Source organism: Anthonomus grandis, chromosome 19, assembly GCF_022605725.1.
Source record: "Anthonomus grandis grandis chromosome 19, icAntGran1.3, whole genome shotgun sequence".
Lineage (NCBI taxonomy): Eukaryota > Metazoa > Arthropoda > Insecta > Coleoptera > Curculionidae > Anthonomus > Anthonomus grandis.
In genome coordinates, this window is record NC_065564.1 from 11241834 (window position 1) to 11265927 (window position 24094).

The window sequence follows — 24094 nt, forward strand, 5'->3', positions numbered from 1 at the left end:
TACATACTATTTTTAGAATATGCGATAAAAAATAAAAATATAGTTTAATTTCTTTATTGTTTAGTTCGGTTAAAATTTCGTTTGCTCCGTATATATCTTCAAGTAATTCACTTTGAAAATATAAAATTAAAGCATCCTATTGCTCCAAAATACGCTTCACAGCTGCTTCTAAAGATAACCACCTCGTTTGAGCAGGGCGCAATAATTTATGTGGGTCTGCCTGCCTACAAACCACTGAAATTCTTTGAAGTCATGTTGCCTTTTAGCACTGTATGCAAAATAATTATAAACTCTTCTGGCAAAATCCGCTACATGATTTGGTAAAAATGCCCAGATCTTAGAAGCGCATAGATATAATGAATGTGATAAACAACCCATAACAAAAATATTTGGTATTATTTCAAGAAATTTTGCTTTTACTCCATTAAGGTGGCCCATCATGACTGAAGCATTATCTGAAGCGAATCCGATTATATTTTTTATTGGAATTTCATGTTTTGTAATATTTAAAATTACTGCATTAAATATTGTTCCGGCATTAGCTTGCTCTTATTCTATTAAACCAAAAAAAGAATCTACTTTTTTTTTTTCTTTTTCATAAAAATACCTAACAATAATTACTTAGCATTTTTTGTTGAAACATCTGTAGTTTCATCGATAATGATGCTAAAGAAAGATTGTTTTAAAGTATTAGCATCAGACATTTCAGCAAATGGTCCTAATTTCTCAATTACTAAGTTGCTTTCGTTGCTTTACTACCCGTTGCTTTCGTACGGGACCATTGAATTGATTTTATTATATTTTTTCTGGCAGAGGCAAGGAACTGCAAAGGGAGATGCTCAAAAATTTTAAATGGCAAATTATGTTCTACAGCAAGAGTGCATAATTTCAATTCTGCTACCTTAACTTGATCCTGGGCTATTTTGTTAGGGATATTAAGTAATGTTTCATCAATGCATTTTGTGCCTTGGGTACTCTTCAGAACCTTTTTATGGGTCTCTGAAGATTCGTGACGTTTCAGATGTTTTTTGTCACCTACCAGGGATTTCTGGCATGATATGCAGAAGGACTTTTCAGACATTTGTATAAGCCATTTAAAATCCTGAAAAGAAAGTATTAAAAAGCCATACTATCAATTAAACTTACTTACCATTTGCCAATTTTCACGAAACTTTACATCATATAATTTTCGCTTTTTGGCAGGCGTTTCATGTCTCTCGCTTTTGGAATGATCACTATATCAACTATTTGTTAAGAAATAGCTTGAGATCCACTGTACAAAGGTGGTGTTGAAGTAGATGGTTGCGAAATATCTGGAACTGGACTAAATGGCTAAGACAAACCTGAAGTAGACGGCTGAGAAGACTCTGATGTGCTATTATTAGGAGGGGGGCTTTCGAATAACAAATCTAAATGCAAATTAAATTAAAAAGCTGCATGGTAACTCTACCTGACTAACTGTACCCTTAATACAAAAAATTTAGCTTTCTTATTGTAATTTTTACCTTTATTCTTTAAATATTAAATGTAAAAACAAATAAATTAAAAGACTGGAAAGCTATTCTCAAATTACAAAATAGCTAAAGCCTTTTTAAGAAGTAATTTTTGCCTCTTTAGTTACTTACTTGTCCATTTTATTTAAATATAAAACCACTATACCAACTTTAATAACAAGTATTTTTTTCATAAATCAAGTTCTTTCTTGGTAAAAAAACTCTTACTTCGTAATTATTCGTGGCGCTTATGCATAATCTATAACAGAAAACAGGGGAATACCCGGTGAAAATGTAAGGTAAATTTTGTGAAATCGTCAAAACGTGGCATATTACAGTTTCCATTACATCAAACAGCAAAAATTGTAGCCTTGAGACTTTGATGATAGATATGATAGATGGCATTGATCGCACATCGGCACATAGTGTATCCTATAGTTATTCAATTATGAGATCTTCAAAAAATCTAAAATAAACTTTAAGTTAAATTAGGTATTTATTTATGTTTTATTCACTTAAAGAAAAGCATATTTAAACATATGCGGTATTTTGTATTTTGTACCGAATTTTTGTAAAAAAGAAAAAGTTGTACCGAAGTACTGAAAGCAACCATTACAATTGTACCGAAACGGCAACACTGATAGCTGGTCGGCTTTGATAGACAAAAGATCGAATGTCTTTCCTGAGAGTAAATTTCGCAGACGTAATAGCGTTGATTGAATAATAGGAAGATAAGATACGCAACTATATGGACTAAATCTTGCCCGCAAAAGTGTCCAGCGGAGAGATGGCGCACTGGTTAGAGTGCCTGAAAATAATTTTACCAGCTGTTTATCACATTTTAACCAAAGAGCGGTTCGAGTTTCTTATCGAGGAGTTTTTGCGTGGTTAATTTTTTTTTTCGAATTTAAAATTGAGACAATGGTAAGTTTAAGTAAAGTGAGTGGGCTTGTCGTGGATGCAATCATAAAAGAAAAAATAAAAACAATGTATTAAGTTTCTTTAAATTTCCAATTTTGAAACCAGTGATACTTAATCAATTGTTAGAAAATATTGGAAATCCTGAAACATACCTCATGGACGAAATGCTATTAAAAAATAGAGTTGTTTGTGAGAAACATTTTGATAAAAAATATATCGTTAATGGTAATAAAGGAAAAATACTTTTGAAATCAGCTGTACATGGAAAGGTATGAAAAGTTATATTTTTTTTATTTAATATATTTATGCCGGGCTTATATTAAAACTTATTCTTATTTTATAATTTTTAACTCATAAAATAAAGGTAATTTAACTAAATAAACACGTTTATGCATAATGTAGAAGCCAATTGTTTTATAATTTTTATGTTCAATTTGTCTGTTATTGGAAAATCAAAACACTAAAGCAGAAGTGATTTAGGCATTATTAGCTGTAAGCATTATCAATAAAGTTTACACTATGTATTAATGCAATTTGTATAAACCTGACATTAATCTTTGTTCCTTAAACTTAAATATTATCATCTATTAATTTAAATTTTAGAACCAGGTGCTAATTTATTGCCTACTAACTCAAATAGCAGCCCTAACCGTTTGGAAATTTCGATTTGGAACGTGCCATCTGAAATTCGGCCATATGGTAAGTAATATTTATATTTATTTTAACTTAGCTTTTTATTTTCATTCTATATTATATTTAGAATCGATCACAAAATTACATAACTATAATTTAAACCACAAAACCTTAAAATTTTATTTTAAAACCTAATTATATATTTTTCTTAATTTTTGGAGTATGAAGAGGATGTTTAGCGCACAATGCATCTTGTAATAAATCACTATTTTTAAAGTGAATGACAACAAATTATTTAAATAAGCAGGAAACGTTATATAAAAAAAAACTAGGGAATAGCCATATATTCTACCTATGTTTTTATAAAATAAAATCACAAATTAATATCTGTTTTGTTTTTTAGCATACGATATCAAGACATATTTCAGAAAAAGAAGCCCAGTAGTCGACGATGATGCCAATAAGAATGGATAAGAATGACGATATAAATTTATTCAATTATAGTCAAAAGCGGTTATGCACTGAATCCGTAAGGAAAAGAAAATGTGAAATAAGAAGTCCAACAAGACAAGAAAGAGAACTTGAGTAAAATAACAACCCCGTCAACAATCTGCGTAAAATTAATTTAACATTAGATATAAGATAAATTAAAGCTAAAAAGAGGCAAAATTTTCGAAAAAAATCATAGATAAAAGTCTTTTAGATAATATATTTAAAAATAAAAGTCCTAGTTTAAAAACGTTTATTAATATGCAGCTACCAACACGAAAAAGGAACTTGTGGAAAATAAGGGAAAAACATTTAGCTCTTTCCATTTATTATAAATCTCCTAGCTGCTATACAGTTTTAAAGAATAATTTACTGTCTTCCCTTCCGTCAGTGTGCACCATTCAGTTATTATTGAAAGTAAATAAATTAAAAGCAGGTCTCGAGAATGCACTAACAAAAAAAGTTTTTATAAAAGTAAAGACAATGAGTAAAACATACGTATTATTTGATGAAATTGTATTAAAAGCTAAATTAGACTATAATAAATTTCAAAAAATGAGAGTAAAATATGCTGTTTAAATTTTTTTCCATTCCATTGCTGCAGCTATAAGGTCAGCAGCCCAATTAAATACTTTTGATAGTATTACTGCGCGACATACCGCAGATTTTTTAGAAAATATTAATGGCATTTTCGATGCGTTAAATAGTAAAATTTTATTTAATGCAAATCCAAATAGGCGTCCTCTATCGAATGAAAAACCTATTTCATTAAATAATTTAAAACATGGACTGGACTATTTTAAGACGATCGAAGTGTTTGAAGAAGATGGAAAAAAAGTTTAAAAAAAAATGTGAAAAAAATGGGGAATTTTTGATACAGGAATCTAACCTTAACGATGCAAAAGAAATATTTTGGTTAATAAAGATTATGCCGGACTTATCAAATGAATTTTTAAAATTAACGCATATATTAATGGGAAAATTTAATTCTTTATAAATTGTTGTTAAACCAGATGTATAATAACGTTTTTAGCTTAGGTCCAGAACATATTGAAAAACTCTAAAAAAATTAAAATTTTAATAAAAATAATGCAAATATATAAAAAAAAATGGGAGTCTGAGAAATGTAAATCTAATGCAAATGATATTAAAGATTTTTCCAAAAAAAATGCACAGAAAAATTAGAATTTTATCAAACCTATAATTTGATTTTTTAAACTGAACTCACAAGGCTCTTTTGAAGTTTCAAATTTTATTTTTATCATTTAAATTAAATACAGAATAAAGGGTAATAATATTACATTTCCTTTAGATCTCTGTTTCTAATTTGCAATAGAATTGCAACAAAAACGATAAATACTTTTACGTTTTTGTTAAAAACTTTTTTTAATAACATTTATCTTTAAGTAATTAGAGTAAAATGTCTTTCTGATGTTATTATCTTTATGTGAATAAAAATATGCGTTGCTTCAAAATGCTATTGGTGTTTTAATTATTAAGTATAATTTTGTTTTTCTATTTTAAATCAGAGTACATCTGTATTATAAATTTGATTGTTATAAGTATTTATATTAATTATATTAATACTATTACGTTTTTATTATAACTATAAATACATATCAGAATAGACCATCGCGAAAACTCCAGTTACAAAATAAATTTCTGGTAAACGGTAGAATATAAAAAGCGACGCGACCGATTTTAAGGCGCGCTGCGAGATGGCACCACAAGCCAATGGTTGAGACGTAAGGGGACGGAAAAATAAGGTGGCACGATTCTTAGCATGGGGATAGCGCATCTTCCCATATTCTCAATCAACGGTAATATTCTCATCAACGGTAATAGGCTGAATACACAGAACACAAATAGGAAACTAGAAAAAAAACATAAATAGGGATTTGCGCCACGGGAAAGGTTCGGATCGCGTCCACTTTGGCGCTAGTAACACTGTCCCATTTTATTTTCTGTTTTCTATTTTGACTCACAGATGGCAGCACTATATGCAAAAAAGTGTGTATATAAATTATTATTCGTGAAATCACAGAAACGTACATATGCAAAAAAGTGTGCTTACCTTACTTTTCGTTTCCTGGTAGTTGGCTGGGAATTACAGAAAACATTTAGAATTCATATTTTTGTGCGAGTTTATGATATTTATCCGCATAATAGATTTTCTTTTTATGTGAATAGTCATTAGTTTCTTATTATATAGGTACTGTTGTGACAATTTGTGTTGTGTTTTATTATTAAAAAAACAAACTAACAGGACATTATAGAATAGATTATAGTGCTGTAACCTGTGGTAAATTTCCAGATTAGGGTTGCAATTTACAAAACTATTATTATTTGTCTAATAAAGACCTAGTTTTCAGGTAAGATTCTATATACTCTCTTTTATTTTAATATTAAGGTTTTAAAATTTTAGTTTCTCTATAAATAATCATGTTTTCTACTGCTCCACAGTCACACCCAAAAAAATATTGTGTAGCTGTGTGAATCAGGATAGTACGAGGCATAGATTTCCAATAATTATCAGCTAAAGTTTTTTTTAGCACTTCTTACCAAAAAATTATTAGACCTTCATATATAATAAATTTTATTTTAAAGGTTCCGTCGATGGGTCCATATGTTCTAAAGTTACTAATCTTTTAGAACCTATCAGCCAAACTAATGTGGTAGAAAATATCTTAGAGGTACCTATGGAAATAGCTGATGAGAAATCCTCATATGCTTTAAATCAAAAAGATATTGTACCTAATGCCTCAAGGAAAAAGGAATCTGCTAAGAAACGTGAGTATACTTACATATGTATACATTTATTATATCTATTTTATATAAATCATTTATTATTATTATATTTATTTATTTTTTTCTCCTCACTAGTTCTTATTCGTTTTTTTATTGCCAATTTTATTGATATTCCTTTAAACAAATGCATTATTTGAATATTTAAAAAATATGTTTTTAGGTCTTGAAAAAAGAAGGTTTTCATTAAAAAGTTTCATCAGTCTTCGTTCCATTGAGTTGATACCAAAGGCCAAAAAATTATATACCAAATTGACATCTTGAAGGAGTGAAATATATGGAATGGAAAAAAAAATTAAATCTTACAAAGAGAGAATAGGTATTGCCGAAAAATATGTCAATTCCACAGATTTTAAAAACCTCTTAAAACATATTAATAGTCCTACTTACAAGTTCATTATAAAATTATGTATATTATTATATCTATCTTCACCAATAATAAATTATTATTCGTGAAATCACAGAAACGTACATGTATTAGAGACAACAATTTTTTTCTGCATGTATGTTATTTGGTAGTATGTTATCATAACAGGCAAATAATGATTATTTGGCATAGACATAATGCAAAATAGACAATACTTACAAAAGGTCGCCAAGAAATGATAAGTCGAAAATGCACCTCCATATTTTTAAATTTAAAATATAATACCGTGTAAATGCATATTATTATGTAGTACTTATTGATTTTAAGATCTTTACTTATTTCAATAAATATTTTGTTACTTCTATATTTGAATTTTATTTATGTTTTTGATAATGTCTTTTTCAGATCGTTGATTGAAATAATAATAGGCAACAAAAATTAATTTTTCTATAATATTTCAATTGATGTTCGGAGGTAAACTGGAATTCTAAAAGAAATGTACTAATATTCAGGTTACCTGAATATTGATTGAAATATTATAGGGAAATTAATTAACATTGTCTATTATTATTTCAACAGATTTTTAATGTTCATTTCTCCATATTTGGTGAAGGGGCCGGTATGCATTTTTACAGGTATCTTTGCTAGTTCGAATCGCATCCACCGTTTTTGTGGCGTTTTGTTCCGCAGAACTTTATTCAGAGGTTTGTCTTCTATCCTTGGTCTGTTTTCTGTGGCTGAATACTGATGTGGCCGGACCTCCGTCACCTGCTTGATGCGTATTTACTATTTAGTTCGATTTCTGCTCCAAATTTCGGAAGACAAATATCAAGGTGTCTTCCTGGGGGTCGTATACATTAATTGGGTGTCAGCCCTACATTTTTATTTTAATTGGTGTGGTAGGCGGGGGCGTCTTTGGATTAATCATGTTTAGATATTATATAATAATAGTAAGGAGAGCGACTACGTTCTGTGTTTTTTTTTTAATTTTAATTCAACAATTACATCAAATAATTACGTGATAAATTAATGGCAAATAACTGGATAATTTTGGGTAGACAGTGTCTACTTTGTCTACTCGTACGCTTCTCCACTGTTAGTTACGAACTTAAGAGGTTATGGACGCTATGGTGCCAAAACTAAAGAAATTCCACTTTTCTTTCTAATCTTTTTTTTCTCTGTCATCTTTCAAAAAAAGTGTTTTTGACAGTTGAGATTATTTAAAATTAACGGCATTTCACAGGTCTTAAAAAGTTAAAATAGGAAATTTTTGTTGCACCATGTTGACAGTTTTCTTCTACTATGCTTAATATCATATAATATTAAAAACTTATAACTGAAAAACAGTTAAATGAAAGTATGTCGCATCCTACATCAAATTTTTTAGAATGTGACAAAATTGCACAATTTTTTTTTTACAATACAATATTACAACAAATTAAAAACTTACCATCGCTGGCTGCTTATTCAGAAAAGTCTGACTCTTCTTGAAAATTTATATCAGGTTGAATTACTGTGGTAATTTGTAAGAGTGGCATGGGGATCAAAGTAACATATTCGTTCCCCTTTTTAATAACGTGTTCAATACAATTTTTCCATACGTTTGTTTCAAAGTTTCGTACAACTTGGCAAATGTTTTAAATCTATTTCCCACTCAGAGTAGGCGAGCGATTAAATTTCCTTAGCTGTTTTTTTGTGGTTCCCCAAACCAGTTCCATCGGGTTAAAAATTGTAAAGTATGTCCATGATTTGCAGAAATACTGTCAATAACGTACTCGTTGCAGTAAATTTTTTTAATAGGAACTTTTTCTGGAATGTCAATGTTGGTAATTTTTCTAAAATTTAAAATATCTCCTTTTTTAAAACTGGTATTCGGTATTTTATTTAATATTCGGGAATGGTAAGAAGTATTGTCCATTACGATAACAGAGTTAGGTGGAATATTTGGCAAAAGCTGATCTGTGAGACATTTTTCAAATAACTCTGATGCCATATCTTGGTGGTAAGCGGCCGATGATTTTACAATGTTTTTTGCTGATGAAAGCAGTGCTTTCGGAATAAAACCATTTTCTCCACCAGCATAGAGAAAAATTACACGTTATCCCCGTGAGCAACGCAGAACACATTTATTAGATTTATCTATCCAACAAAACTTAACAACGTCATGCGTATCGAACCACGTTTCATCTAAATACGCTATGTTTCTGTTCAATTGACGATAGTTGTCAATATTGCTGTTAAATAGTCTTGACGAAGTGCAACGATACGCCGTGATTCCATTATAATCATCCTATTGTCAAGTTTTTTATGCTTATATCCGTACTTCACCAAAATACTTTGGAGGGTCTCTAAGCTACTGTAAGCATAGTCTGGATATTCACTTAGTTTGTGTTTTATAATTTCCAAAGTTGGCACTAAATTGTCTTCATAAAAACCATACACTATTAACGTCCTTGGTTACGTTGTCAATTTTTTGCAACTTCTAGTGTTAGTTGGCCTGCTTCCGCTTTATGGAATGATCTATAATTACTCTAACTAATAACTTTAACAACACGATAAATTGTAGATCAAGATATTAGCGACAATTGTTGAATTCGGGTTAAAATTGTTGCTTCCGGGTGATCCATATTTTCGCATCGAAGACAATCAACATATTTAAAACAAATAAAGTGTTTATGTTTAAATTCCTGGCTTTCCAGAGTAAAAGAAGATAACTCCAAAGCTTTTGAAGAAGCATCATCGACTTCAAATAGTCGCCAAAATGCCATTTTAATCAAACAATTTAAAAAATACAGTAACGATAACAACAATACCAACATTAACTAAAATAATAACACAAAAGAAGTAAAGCGAATTATAAAGCTAGAATCAGATATCTAAGAAAAGCCAGCATACATCTAATATATACATCTAATCTAATCTAATAAGTATTAAGTGCACTTGAAGAGCAAGTGTAATACATTTTCCGATGTTGGCATCGGCTTAAAGGCGATATTTAATTCTTTGTCCAGAACGATGCCGCCGTACGCATGCCTTTAAGAACATAACTTAATTTAATAACCTCTTTGATAACCACAGAAATGAGAAAAATCTTGTGCTATGCGTACTTTTTCGGTGTTTTTATTAGTTAACCCCGGTAATGTGGCGTTCGGTCGAAAACGTTTGATGGCTTTTTTTCTATTTTTGCGTTTTTAATTTGTACTGATTGGACTATACTCCGGCAGCATACTATTCCTCTGAGGATTTGCAAAGAGAGATCGCCGATGCAGATATGCATCGGTATCAGTCCTTAATAGCAGATCAATGCCCATGTCATGCCGCCGCAAAAAAAGTCCTCTAATATTTTAATATTTAGATTATTTTAAAACAGTTGCGCAGTATCCTGTTACCCTGTGACTTACATAGACATATAATATTTATCGAAGAAACATGGTTTGATACGCATGAGGTAGATAAATACAGTTGGTGTAATAATTCCACGAATTGTGTTTTGAATGCTCAAGAGCATGGCGCAAGTCAACGAGTCAATCTACTTAATGGCAACAGTAGAGAAGATTTTATTAAAAATGCGATATTTTTGTTTGCGATAAATTTTTCTCAATATTTGGCTGATTACCATTAAGTTATGACTCTGGCATTATTTGAAAAATGGTTCTCTAATCAGTTCTTACCAAACTCAGGAAAATATTACGGATAATGCATCTTACCATTCAAGAATTTTAAATGAAATACCAAAAACTGGTTTTAAAAAAAAATTATGAGGTCTTGCATAAATTTTAAGAAAATTCCTGTTCCCGACAAAATCCTATTTAACAAGGAGTTGTTAAATATAATTTAAGATAAGTTAAAAAATGAGTCTCCTATGATAATATTGCCAAAAGTAATGGACATAATATTTTAAGATAGCCTCTAAGAATTAGTTTTAGATAAATTAAAAAAACAGCTCCGAAAGTTCGACACTTCAGCAATATTGAGTGCGGTAGCTATTGACAACATACGCCAAGCTACTGCAGAATTCGAAAATATGGAAAAATTGGGTAGAACACGTAATTGAAACAGAAAACGAATATACGGTTTTACCACCCACACCGCAACATAATAATTTGGCCTGCCTTTTTATTTTCCGTCTCAAAAATGGTGAAAATCCTATTTTAGGGTAGGATTTAGTGGAGCTTACCCTTCTGAAGGCCCATATCTTATGTTTCCTATATGAAATTTAAAAATCTAGCAACATCATCTAGTTAGTCATGTAAAAATATAAAATTTTTGTCTCTTGCATTTTTTCTATATAATTAAGCGCTTTCGAGAAAATCGCTGATAAATGAAAAAGGGCATTATTAAATCCGATTAATCTCTTAAAATTAAACAAAAACGAAGTGGTCTGTGTGTAACAATACATTTTATTAGTATTAATTCTAAATCTGTTAAACCAAAAAACAGATGTAGAACTGATAAAAATTTAATCAGATCAAATCATTCAAAGTTTACTTTGTAAGTAAAACTATTGTAAAAAAAATTAATTGACAATATTAAGATTTTTTTATAATATGCAGCCGCTTTATAACAATAGCACGTCTCTAATGGCGGCAGAGTTTTATATATTTTTTTGCGGTGGCCTAATATTTGGTTCCTTCGAGTAAGAATAAAAGAACTATACTAATGTAAATGTAATTTTTTAACAAATTATTTATTAATTATTTTTTGGTAGTTTTTCCCATAAAAAAAATATATTCAATACACAAGTTTTTTTTTATTATAACGTCCCCTATAAACGACACTTATTTTGATTATTTGTTGCCAGCATAACTATGTATATTAAGCAAGAGAAGATATTTTTTAAAAGAAGATATTTTTAGCTATATGCCAATACATATAATAATGTTAATTTAAGTTCTTCGCGTTTGTAAGATTTAGAAAAAGTAACAATATAGATTAAGAAAAAGTAACAATATATATAATTATGTTATTCTAAGCACAAAAATAACATCTTCAAAGCAAAAAAAAAATAACATCTTGTCAAATAGCTTTGTTTTACATTCAATTTTTGTGTTAAGTTCTGTGTTTTTTTTTTGTTTTTGGTTAAAAAAGGAAAAAGGACGCATTTGAGTGTTTTTGTGAATTATTACGTTGGTAAAAACTTGTGTTTTTTACCAACATTAAAAAATGTACATTAAGAAGAGGTTAAGAACTCAGCGAAGACAATATGGCTAAAAAAATGAATAAGATATAATGTCACGCTGCCGTACGTAACTGCGTTCGGAGCAAGCAATTAACAGATTATCTCCTGAGCCTGATACGCAAACATCAACTTGCGAACTTTTACGGTTACTAGATAAGACTAGTCCACTCCTTCTTGCAGAACAGGTCGTCTCGCGCTTCTGTACACAACCACCTAGTCAATTCCCGACAAATCCTAGCAGAAGTTCCACAAGGTTCACCACTTGGACCAACCACTCGGACTACCCATAACAAAGCCAACCCTTATCTCCCAGTTTATCGATGATACGGCAATCATGGCGTAAGCTACTCGGAGGACCGACCTGTGACCACGTCTCCAACCCAACCTCCACCAGTTAATGGCTTGGATGGACCAATAGAGACTACATGTCACATCGTCACAGGAGCATCCTGGTTCGTCACGAACAAAACTCTATATAGGTTCTTAAACACAGAACTAGTGGAAGACCATATCACAAAACTGAACAGATAATATCTCCTAAGGGCGCTAACTCAGAACAATCCACTCATCACACCGTCCCACAGGACACGAGCCCACCCGGGAGCGCGATACCAAATGCCGCGGGATCTTTTCGACATGCCGAGGCCAAACATTTAGGATCGAAGAGTTACTCTACCTGCAAAATGTAATACAGGGCCTTAAGAGTAGGAAATACCAACATCTTCATATAGAGTCTTATATAGAACTGAAATGGAATTCTTGATCTACTAAAATTCAAGTAAATATAAGATTTTATAATATTACCATTTTTTATTTAGTTCAATTTATTTAATTAGTATTTACCGAGAACTGATAAGTAATGTAATTCTTCTATTGTAAATACATGTGATAGTAAACAAAATCATTTTTAATATGTTTAAAGATAAAGAATTTACTAAAGTTACTAAAATAATGCTTATTAGTCAAGTTATGATGTTAACCTGTTATTTATAGACTTTCTCTACTGTGCTAACGAATTTTTTACCTGTTCAATTCCAGGCTTATCCGGTGCAAATAAAGATCGGGTTTCAACATGTTCAGGAACTAGTTTGAATCCAACCACAGGCATTTCATGCCATCTTTTTAAAACTTCTAAAGCCAAAACTTCTTTATCGAACTCTTTGTCTTCGCTTGCTGAAAACAAGTAAACTTATAAACTATAAAATAAGTTATCCGCGATAAAATCTCCACCGTATCCTAAGAATATTTTATTTTTCTCACTTTGGGTATTGTATATTTGGTCTAAGGTAGCATTTTCTTGGAGCCGCATAAGTCTTAAGAGAAGTTTCTCAAAGTATAAAGATTGGTACTGTAAAGATTTGTACAGAATACACTATTCTAAAATAATGAAATGAGAGCAAACCAACGATAAAAGTAGGATGGAATTAAACTTTTAATGTTTGACTTTTAGATGTTCAATTCGCGGCAAAAACTTTTTATATAAGTATACCGGGTGGTGCGTCACCGAGTGGAACATAGGAAAACCCATGTAAATTTTAAGGGGGTAAATTATTGGCTTTCCTGTTTATTTTATAGAAAAATGTAAGATAATTTTTTGAAGAGACCAATCTGGCATACCCTTGTGCAAAGTTTCAAAAAATGTTAATAAGCGAATCTTGAATTATTCAGTTAAATGTAATTACAAAATTAGCAAATTTTCGGTTCAGGTAAAACCAAACGGGCACCAGTAAAATGAATATTGCCACTGACGTGAGGAAAACTGTCAATAAATCAGTGACAGTTGATATTTAAAAACAAGTATGAATTATTCAATCGACGAAAAAATAGCCATAATTAAGTGGCATTATGGGGGAAACAGTTTTAAAGCAGTATCTGAAATGTTTACAGTTTATTTCCCCACCGCCCATTCCGTCCATTTCAACTATTAAACGTATTGTCAATAAGTTGCAGTCCAAAGGTACCGTAATAAATAATTGTAAATGGTTAACTCAGGATATCAAAAATAGAGCCAAACAAACAGAGGGGTCTTGTCGACTTTGTGTAAGTATCTCCGATTTTGCAATATTTTAAAATTTGAGCATAAAGAGTACCTTGAAAAGAATAGATTGAGAGAAAAAAATTTGCGGATCATTCACATAGGACGCTAAAAAATAATATTAAATTATGTCAAAAATGAGGTCTACTCTACTCTATTTGATGATCGAAACTCGTTGCTATTGATAATTACATTGTCAAACTTTTGACATATGATCTCGCAGTTGCCAAATTGTGTATATATGTAATAAGCAACAAGCACATCTAAAAAGCATATCTTATATAAGAGAAAACATGAAAGACATCTAAATCTATCTGCCAAAATGCTAGCAGTGTTTTTACACTATAATAGTGAATGGGTTTTACTTTTACACACATTTGTACACAAGCAAAAAATTAATTCCCTTATGCAAAGGCTCGTAGCCTCCATATTTTCTAACATTTTGAGATTCTATTCATATGAAAAAATATGAGAGGGCTCGTAAATGTCAAACACATGGGGGGCTTACGCCCCCCATGTGCTCAACATCCTAACTTAAAACAATTTATCCCAACCCAACCCAACCCAACCCAACCCAACCCAACCCAACCCAACCCAACCCAACCCATCCCATCCCATTCCATCCCATCCCATCCCATCCCATCCCATCCCATCCCAACCCTTCTCATCTCATCTCATCCCAGCCCAACCCAACACCGAGGCACACGGGGGGCTTACGCCTCCCGTGTGCTAACGCAACCCAAAATCAACCCAATGCAATTAAACCGAGCCCAAAACACTAAAAACATTCATATAGAAGAAATAAAAAATTATTTAATCAAAGAACATGTATGGCAACGCTGTCACCTCGTGGCGTTATGTCAAACGTCAATAAAAAAGAATAATGAAGGAAGGTGGAAGGAAATTTTGTTTTTGTTATTTATATGAAAAATATTCTTTAGACTTAATTTTAAATAAAATATGCCTATATTTCAAATTATTTTTAATTAGGATCGAAATCTAAAAAGTACCAAAACAATAAATAATACATTATGGGTGTCTTCGGTATGTTTTTTTACACGAAAATAAAGGGACTTAATTACAAGAAAAGGTAAAATCTTTTTTTTTTTATGTTATATAAACAATTTCGTCTTTTTGGTCATATTTTATGTATAATTTCGTTTAAATTAAATAATTTTTCCAAAACTACAAAATTCTTAGTCGCAAAAAAAATAAAAAAAAGCAAAACTGGCACAGTTGAAATCTGAATCCAGGCCGACCGGCTCATAGTTCACTCCCAATACCATTAAGCCATAAAGCGCTTGCGGCGAATGTTCGAAAACGAGTTTATATAGTACATAGGTACACATTGTCATGATTTTTTTTGTTTTTATTATTTTATTAAAGAAAATGTTATTCGTCCTCCAATTTTTTTTACTTAAAATAGTCCAAAGAAGATTAGCTTACTATTTCATATTCAAAAATGTTAAAATTCGGAGATACCTAAAGTCGACTAGAATCCAAACAGAGAACAGAGAATTTAATATTCAACTGAATTTGGAGGAAAACAAGATGGTTAGTACGAGGGTTCTTGGGCAAGAGGTAAATAAACATCATACAACGGTATTGCGCACTTTAAAAAAACAGAAATATTATTCGTATACATTCGAAAAACATCAAGAGCTGCAGGAAGAAGATGAAGAGCGAAGAATGGGATTTTGTTTTGAAATGATGGAAGAGCAAATAATGATAGGATTTTTTTTAAAATATTTGTTTTACCAAATGTTCAGAATTGCCGGCATTAGAGCCAAGAAAATGAATATCGCTTTGTTCATAATCGGACACAATATCCCCAAAAAACAAATGTATTCGTGAGAATTATCGGACACCATATCATTGGACCCTTTTTTATGGACTATAACCTAACAGCTAAAACCTATTTGGAGTTATTTAAAAATCAAAGTGAACCTGCCTTGGAAGAAGTTGTTCAGGAAGATGAAATGATCTGGTACTAAATGGATGGTTGTCCGGCCCATAATGACCGTATGGTTAGAGAGTACTTGGAAAATGCTTTTAACGGCAATATTATTGGTCCACGGTACCTCATACTTTGGCCAGCCAGGTCACCTGACCTTTCACCGAATGACTTCTTTTTGTTGGGTCATTTAAAAAGTGTCATTTATAAAAGTGTAAAATTTGAGAATCTAAACCAGTTACAAAACGTTATTTCGTTAAAATGTAATAAAATTTTCCAATATCAACTTAGTAACGTTAGAAATGAATTTTATGATCGGTTAGGATATTGTTTAGCTGTTAATGGGGGGTTGTTTGAACATTTGATTAATTGATGTTTTTATGTAATTCTCTATTATTTTTAAAAAAGTGATTGTATTTTATTTTATTTTATTCTTCTACGCTTAGTAAAATATTAAGAGTTCTGTTCTCTCTTTTTTCGGATCCAATTTCGATCTTCTGAGTTAAACATTTACAATTATTTATTGCAATGTCTTTGGACTCGAATTTACTAACAATATGTCTAATGGTTGAAATGGACCAGATAGGCTTGATGGGAAAATAAACTGAAAATATTTCAGATACTGCTATTGGTTTAATTAAATTCTAAGTATGATAAAATTATTTTTTTAATAATCGATAATAATAATTGTTAGTGGTTTAACTTCATCGTTATATCGTTATATTAAATAAAAGTTTAGATAAAAAAGTAATGTTAATGAGTCTTGAATGTATGGTTGTGAGATTGATAAAACGAAAAAAAAAAACATTTCTTGTATTCGGCTGTACGTCAGATTTGACAAAGCCTTATAACAAATTGTTTGCTTGTGGCTGGTGTCTGCTTTTACATGAACTGACAATTTCGTAATTTTGCAATTACATTTAATTGAATAATTCAAGATTTGCTTATTAAAATTTTTTGAAACTTTGTACGAGTGTTTGCCAGACTCTTCAAAAAGTTATCTTACATTTTTTCTCTAAAATGTACAAGGAAAACAATAATTGACTCCCTTAAAATTTACATGAGATTTTTACAGTAAAATTTTGTTAAGATTATAATTCCAAGCGTCAATAATAAGACTCTCCGCAGTGTAACAAGCTCTACTCTATCTCAAAATTGAATAATAATGTATTCTCTATAGCATAACCGTTCGACAAAATTCCACCTTTTTGACATGCAAAAGGAAAAAATATATAAATATATAAAGGAAATATATAATAACATCAAGCCCGCTGCAGCGATATTCCATCTCACAAGCCATACTACCATATCGCAGTTGAGCTGTCGTAAAAAGTAATTTTTGGGAATTGCAGATACAAACTAGTTCTGATGTCCAGTGACGATTTATAATAATTGTAAAATAATTCAAAAGTTTTAAACTTAAAAATATAAAGTACTTACGTGTAAAATCAGTTGCAAAAAACTCTTTTGAATTAATGCAAACTGAAAGATCTTTATATTCTGGAGCTTTTAATCCCCAATTTTTACATACATTTTTTAAGATATCCGTGGGCTTCTTCTGGTCCCGCCACTTACAGTATCCTGAGCTTAAATAGAAGGATTAAATTATATTTTTCATTTGATGAAGCTAGCAAACAACGAGGTTACATTCTATAGAGATTAGTGTTAAATTAATAAGAATAAGTTAACAATTTTTTTCAAGACAACATTTCTGTACAGCCGATATCAGGTCTGTATTATCAACAAACTGGTAGAAGACGGACAGGTAGATGTAGGTAAACAAGAAAATGTCAAAAGGGTGATTCTTGTGAAAATTTTCCTAGTATTTGGTGAGATGTGAAAAGATTTAAATTTTTGCCTAGATCAAAACCAGTCTTATTCGGTACCCACAAATGATAACAAGTTGTAGTTCGAGCCCATGATATTTCTAGCTTTTTTAGAATTAGTCTTTCCACGAGTTTCCCTATAATAGGAGGGCTCATGAGCCTGTAACGTTTCGGGCACGTTGCTTCCGGATTAGGATATTTGCGGATTTCCATTAGAATGAAAAATTACTGTGTAAAAATCTCTAGCAAGTTCATTCAGTTGTTTGTCAGGCCAATTCTTCAGCCCCCAATTACGAATTTGATTGCGCTGTTAAATAAAAAAAAAATAAAAATAATAATTAATAATTATGATTAATAACAACACTTTACTACAATACTTTATCCAATGCTTTAATTTTACTTTAATACTTTATCTTATTTACCTGGATTAAATGAAATTTGAATGGACGGATGGGTAATAACAGGAAAGAAAAAGGGAGAGTAAAGGTATGGGAAGTCAGGGTTAGAAAATGGGTACAAGGGAACCAATGGAAGGAGGGAGACTTACTATAGACTATAGAGACAGCTCAGGGGATCTTCTCAAAGGGATTAGCATTAACGCCCCGACTAGCACTAACCACTTTGGTAGAGTGGCGTGGATTCCACAAGAGTTCAATAAAATATAAGCGCCACCTGTTTTTCCAGATTGATAAGAAAATCCCGATGACCAAGAAAACAGGAAATTACTAAAAGCACTATATCTATAAACCTGAAAGAAAATCTCACAAGGAAGAACAGACAGGGAGATTTATAAATACAATTAATTATCTTGACCCTTTACATTGGCTATTAAATTACAGCTTTAGTGTGAAAGCACCTTAAAACTCATGGACTCGCACCAAAAGTCCCTTGTCTAACTTAGAAAGTTAGGTTATCTTTCAAAAATCATAATAAACATAAAAGAAAAGATTTAGTTAGGTTAGTATTTAGTATAATATACTACAGTAAATCTAATAAATGTTGATAGGACTTTGATCTAGAGTGTATAAAAGCAATTTATAAACGACAAATCAAACAACCGGCGGTTTATGGTTAAATAAATATGGTACAACTTATACTATACCTCGCATATACGTATATACTCAGTTCCCAACAAAGATTATAGCAACAAGGTGCCTCAAAAATTAAAGTAAATTAGTAAATATATATGCGATAAATTACTCAAATAGTACTAACTATGGCAAAAGTAATGTGTGTGGCCTTTGTTTTACACTTCTAAATGGTTATATTATTCTGTGATAACTGTGGTCCTTGTTCTCGCCTTGTTGATGATTAGACGGCCATGGAGCTCATCTGGTGTGTCTCAGAAAGGACAGAGTCTTCTGAGGTAGTTGGACAAAGTGATTCAGCCGGTACTACACTATGTGATGGATTTCAGGATATCTAGAAGAAGCTCAAGGATGGGGCTCAGACCTTAAAATTCCATTAAATCTTTCACAATATCAGTGATGAGTTGAACAAATAGATGAGGAAGTCCAAGTGGTAGTCATAAGAGGACAAATAGGAAAAGAAGAAGAAAGAGAACAAAAGGAAGAAAAAAGAAAGAAGAGAAAAAGGCCTAAAAACAAAACTACATGTGAGAAACTGAACTGAGGAATTTCTGAGGTGAGCAAAATTATTTTCTTTTTATTAAAATTTCGCTTTAAAAAGTTGGATGTCTTTATAAACTTTAAATTAAAATAAAAATAAATGCGAATATTTAATGGGTTATAAGAAAAATTATAGGAATAAGTTGACCATGTGCCATGTGCAACTTACCTAGGTTGGAATGTGTCCTTTCTTTGGAATTTTTATGACAAAATAACACAGGAAACCTTAAAAACTCTCTAGTCTATTTCTTTAAAACTGCCCTCGGCAAAACTTTAATTTAACTCACAAAAAAAATCAGATCTAGAGGTATTTCCTTTGTAAATCCGCTCAAAGCAAAACCAGCTGAAGTCTTTAACTCTCAGCTGAAAAATGACCCATTAACCCAAACCTGTCGAAATGGATCCCCTCCAAATTTTACCATGTTTAAGTCATCTGTTAATCTTGGAATCTTACTGAAAATATAGACAATTCCTGCATGAAATAAGTAGTACTGTAAGTATGTACCAGCCACAATAAAACTTAAAGAGGTCTTGAGAAGAAAATCAATATTTGAGTTTGACAGTTACTTTGTTTACTATTTTATTGAAATGAAGATTCACTACACTTTTCCGACAATAAATTATGTGAAAAGAAAGAGCAGCAAATTCTGCTCAACTGACTATTGCAGACATCACACATAATAAAGTCTCATTCTAATTTTCAGATCGACATTGGCCAAGGCAACCGAAAGAAATTAGACACCTGTACAACCTCACAATGGAAGATCAAGGTACCAACAATATCAACCTAGTCAGGATTATGCTTTAATATGAACTTGATTTCTAATAAGTAGTTACTGCTATAAAACAAAATATATATCTGTCCATTAATGTCTACATTCTGTTCTGATATATTTATACATATATTTGCCATTTAAATACATTTGCACTAAATTGGTTATTTCCTAAACTGATCAAAATTTTATAATTATCAAAACCTATACAATTATGGTTGATTTTTCTATGGAGATTACCCTTTCTTATAAGTGGGTTACCGCTAGTTACAGCGTTAGTTACAGCGCTTTTCTGTTGTTCTTATCACCCTAATAATATTCGGCACATATTTTTTTCTCCGTTTGATGAGGTGTTGAGCAAGCTTAAACTCTAGAACTCCATGAGGTAGTCCTACCAGTAGTTTTCGATCTCCTCCAGTTTCATTGACCACCTGATTGATCCTCCGGTTAGTCCTGTACAGTTAGTTTTTAAGGAATGGGATGGATGTTTGTCCTAACGGAGTTCCTCCTGAGACAATTGCGGTCTGTGATTTCATCAGGAGGAGATGGCTTTTTGGAAGTAATAAGAGTGGCCTCTTCTAAGCTTGGAGAGGATCAGAAATATCACTAGTTGGTTTTTCCACAGCTCAGCCCAGGAAAGGAGCATTGATATTGATAGGAGCTAGTGGGGGCTTTTCCAAGAAGTCTATATACTACCTATATACGCTATCAGCGTATTATTTGAATTTGTATGGCTGATGTTGATTACCATTTGCTGCTTTAAGGTAAACTGGAAGTTGATTAGAAAAGGAAAAAGGGAAACGAAGAGGACGATTAACAAAAAAAAAGTTCAACACAAACGACGAAATTTAGAAAAATTATTAGTATTGCTATAACTTTGTTACTTTTACGTTAAACTTTAAAGTATGAGTAAACTTTTTTATAATGAAAATGATTATCTTTAGATTTATGTAAAAATATAGAGTATTCTATTTAACAAAGGTACATTATTCATATTTTATTAAAAACGCGATGTTCAATTTTGTTTGTTTGGTTTAATCAACAAAAAGAATGCTACTGGTGTGCTAATTTAACCGACAATAATTAACAAAGATACCATTAGTGCCTACTTAATCAGAGGCACCCGGTATTTAACAAAAAAAAAGCTTACGAGTAATAATTTTTTTTTGGAAGCAAAAAAATTTTTTAATCTATTTGTATAGATAGATCGTTCGTATGACATCAGATCTACATCTGCAAGTCGTGTCGTCTTATTCGTATAGTATAAAATTTAAATAACATAATGGTTAACTTTAATGGTTTCATGAAGTCTCATATATGTATATGACTCGTAGCACAAAATAAATAATAAATATTCCTACGTCTCTGTTTGTCGTAGAGGACCGCCTCCTAAAAAACCTGACGATGACGTAAAATACCTATGCCTCGAACAGATCTGGGTTGGGGAGCTAACCAGTTTAAAAATTTACTGGGCGCGAAAGGGCTATGATTTTCTTATTGTAGCAACCGAGCCACTCAGATAACCTGTTGATTGCGTCCCGCACCTCTACTGTGCTATGTTGTCATATTGATTTTATTTTAATAGATATGCGGAAATAGTTGTGGTATGCAGCATTAGTTTAATCCAAATCACTTGCGATCCGATATTATAATAGTTTTATTCAAACTCAATAAGATTGAACCTACAAAAAGGTCAATTTTTTTTAGTTTTTAGAGAATTCATAAGCATATACAAGAATAAATTAATTAATAGCATATACAAGATTTAAAAAATATTATGTTTTTGGGAATCAATTCGACAACTTTGCTTTAAAACTTTTAATAGATATGGCACACCCCATAAGTTCCTTTTCGAAACACAGATACAGTTGTGGAAGAATACATTGGTGTAGTAGAATTTTTTAACGAACTGAAAATTTGGTTTCTTATTTTAAATATTTAGTTTACTTTATTATTTTTGTATTAGCTTAGTTTGATATATACTATCTAATTGAGAAGACAATTCACATTGATATATTTAAATTAGGGTAATAACCTATACTATGACTTACGTGTTGGGCATCTCAATTAATGCACTATAATTGTCCTGTGTATGTTAAAAGCAATCGTACTTTTCTGTTATTATATTGGCTCCCTTATCTTTCCACAAATTAACATTTTAAAATCTTATTAGTTCAAATCGAATGAAATCGAAAACTTTGTAAAATTTAACGCTATTTCAACATTTGTTGAGTGAAGGAACCAACCTAACTCTATAAGACTATATTGATTTTATGGGTGCAAACAGTTAACTATAATCGATAAAGTAAGTTTTTTTAATATTTTGAACCCACCTGTATACAATCACATTAAGAATGATATAGCAGCGAAGGTCCGCCAACAGTGGCCACCCCGTTTGCTAATATTAAAAAATTTAAGATATAAGTACTGCAGGTTTTTTGATTTGTAAATAATGTAAAATCATGAGGATTTTATATCATAGGATAATTTGAGAAACATCTAAAGGGGCTATCAGAAAAAAAGAAAAAGGAAACACTAAGATACAGTGGTCAAAAACAATAAGAAATAGCGGATAGTATATATTTTAATATGTTCTTTATGTAACAAAAACGCTTAACGTTTGGTCACAAAAGATAAGAGTAAAAATTATTATAAATTAAAACATGTTTAGTCGATTGAAAACTGAAGACGTCGCTTAATTCTTGCTGTTCCGTCCGCTAATATTGGACGTCATGGTAATACCATAATGCCGTGTTCTCTAGAACACTTTAAGGGACTAATTTGGAAGATATATAATAATGTAACAAAAAACAACTTTATATTATAACAAAAAGGTAGTACTATATTATTATCGAGATAATAAAGATATTGTTCTGTTTTTTATTCTAAGTAATCTTTTTTTTTTTTTTTTTATAATATATTTTATGTCTCTATTTTGTCTAAATATTTTAAGCTTTTTTATATTTTTAAACTCCAGTGGTTTATTTAAAATTAAATTAATTTAAAAAAGAAATTAATATCGCGGGTTCAAAAAACCCTCATACACGTACATTGGTTTTTTTAGTTGCGTATATTTTATAATAAAAGTTATATACAGGATGTTTTATGTAGTAGTAAGCTAAAACCAACTTTCTTCTTTTAAATAAAATATCTCGTGTATTAATTAATTTTTGGAATCTAGATAAAATTGAAAACAGTTTCCACATCTAGCGGCAAAGTAATTGGAGACTTGATATAATAAGGCTTGAGCAGAGGAAGCCTTCTTTGTAAATGCAGCAGTCTGAGTCTTAGCTGCGTTAAACTCAATCAGATTGCACTCACTTCACTCCAAAATAATGTTAAGGAGTTTATTTAAGAGAATTACCTTGCGACGGCTATGGCACTGAGTGTTGGCTGAAGTCATCTGGTTAACTTGAAGAACATTAGTATTTTAATACATCAGCAAATCTGTAAATTGGATTAGAAGTCTAGTTGAGAAGGTCGTTTATATATAACAGAAAGAGGGTAGGGGACAAGATGCATTTCTGGGAGACACCAGACACCAGGATCATTTTGAAATCTGTGCGATATATGTCTATCAACAACAATCTGGTTGGATTGGTTCTCGAGGAAGCTTTCAAGCCAAGCAACGAGACTTGGTTGCAAACCATAAACAGACAGTTTATTTAAAATGTTTTCATGTCAGACTCGTCGGTGAATTCCAGGTATCTCATAATTTACTGGTTGACAAATGTTTTCATTACATTGGTGATTGCTTTTTTTTAATATGTTTTTGTAAGTATCGGTTAAATCCGAAAGTGGTCCGTGCAATTTTCCAGTCGAAAACTTGCACGCATCACTCTCATTTAATTGCTAAATAATTAAACTTGTCAGTTTTTGCCCAAACTTCTCTGTCTTTGTTCTTGTCAGGAAATACAATAGCTTCTAGAAGAGCCAGGAATACATATAAGTAAATAAGGAATAAATAAAGAAAATAGGATATACATAAAGG

The 24094-nt window shown here is 31.2% G+C and overlaps 1 protein-coding gene across 5 annotated transcripts in view; it reads right to left on the minus strand.

The window, feature by feature from the left end:
• LOC126747250 (otoferlin) overlaps nucleotides 1-24094 on the minus strand; it is a 228244-nt gene that overhangs the window by 71310 nt on the left and 132840 nt on the right. For all 5 annotated transcript variants that reach the window (XM_050455768.1, XM_050455771.1, XM_050455770.1 and 2 more), the window contains exons 25-26: nucleotides 17317-17462; nucleotides 12912-13060 (exon numbers count right to left, since the gene is read on the minus strand). In XM_050455768.1, coding sequence (XP_050311725.1) covers nucleotides 12912-13060; nucleotides 17317-17462 — 295 coding nt within the window. The remainder of the gene's footprint in view (nucleotides 1-12911; nucleotides 13061-17316; nucleotides 17463-24094) is intronic.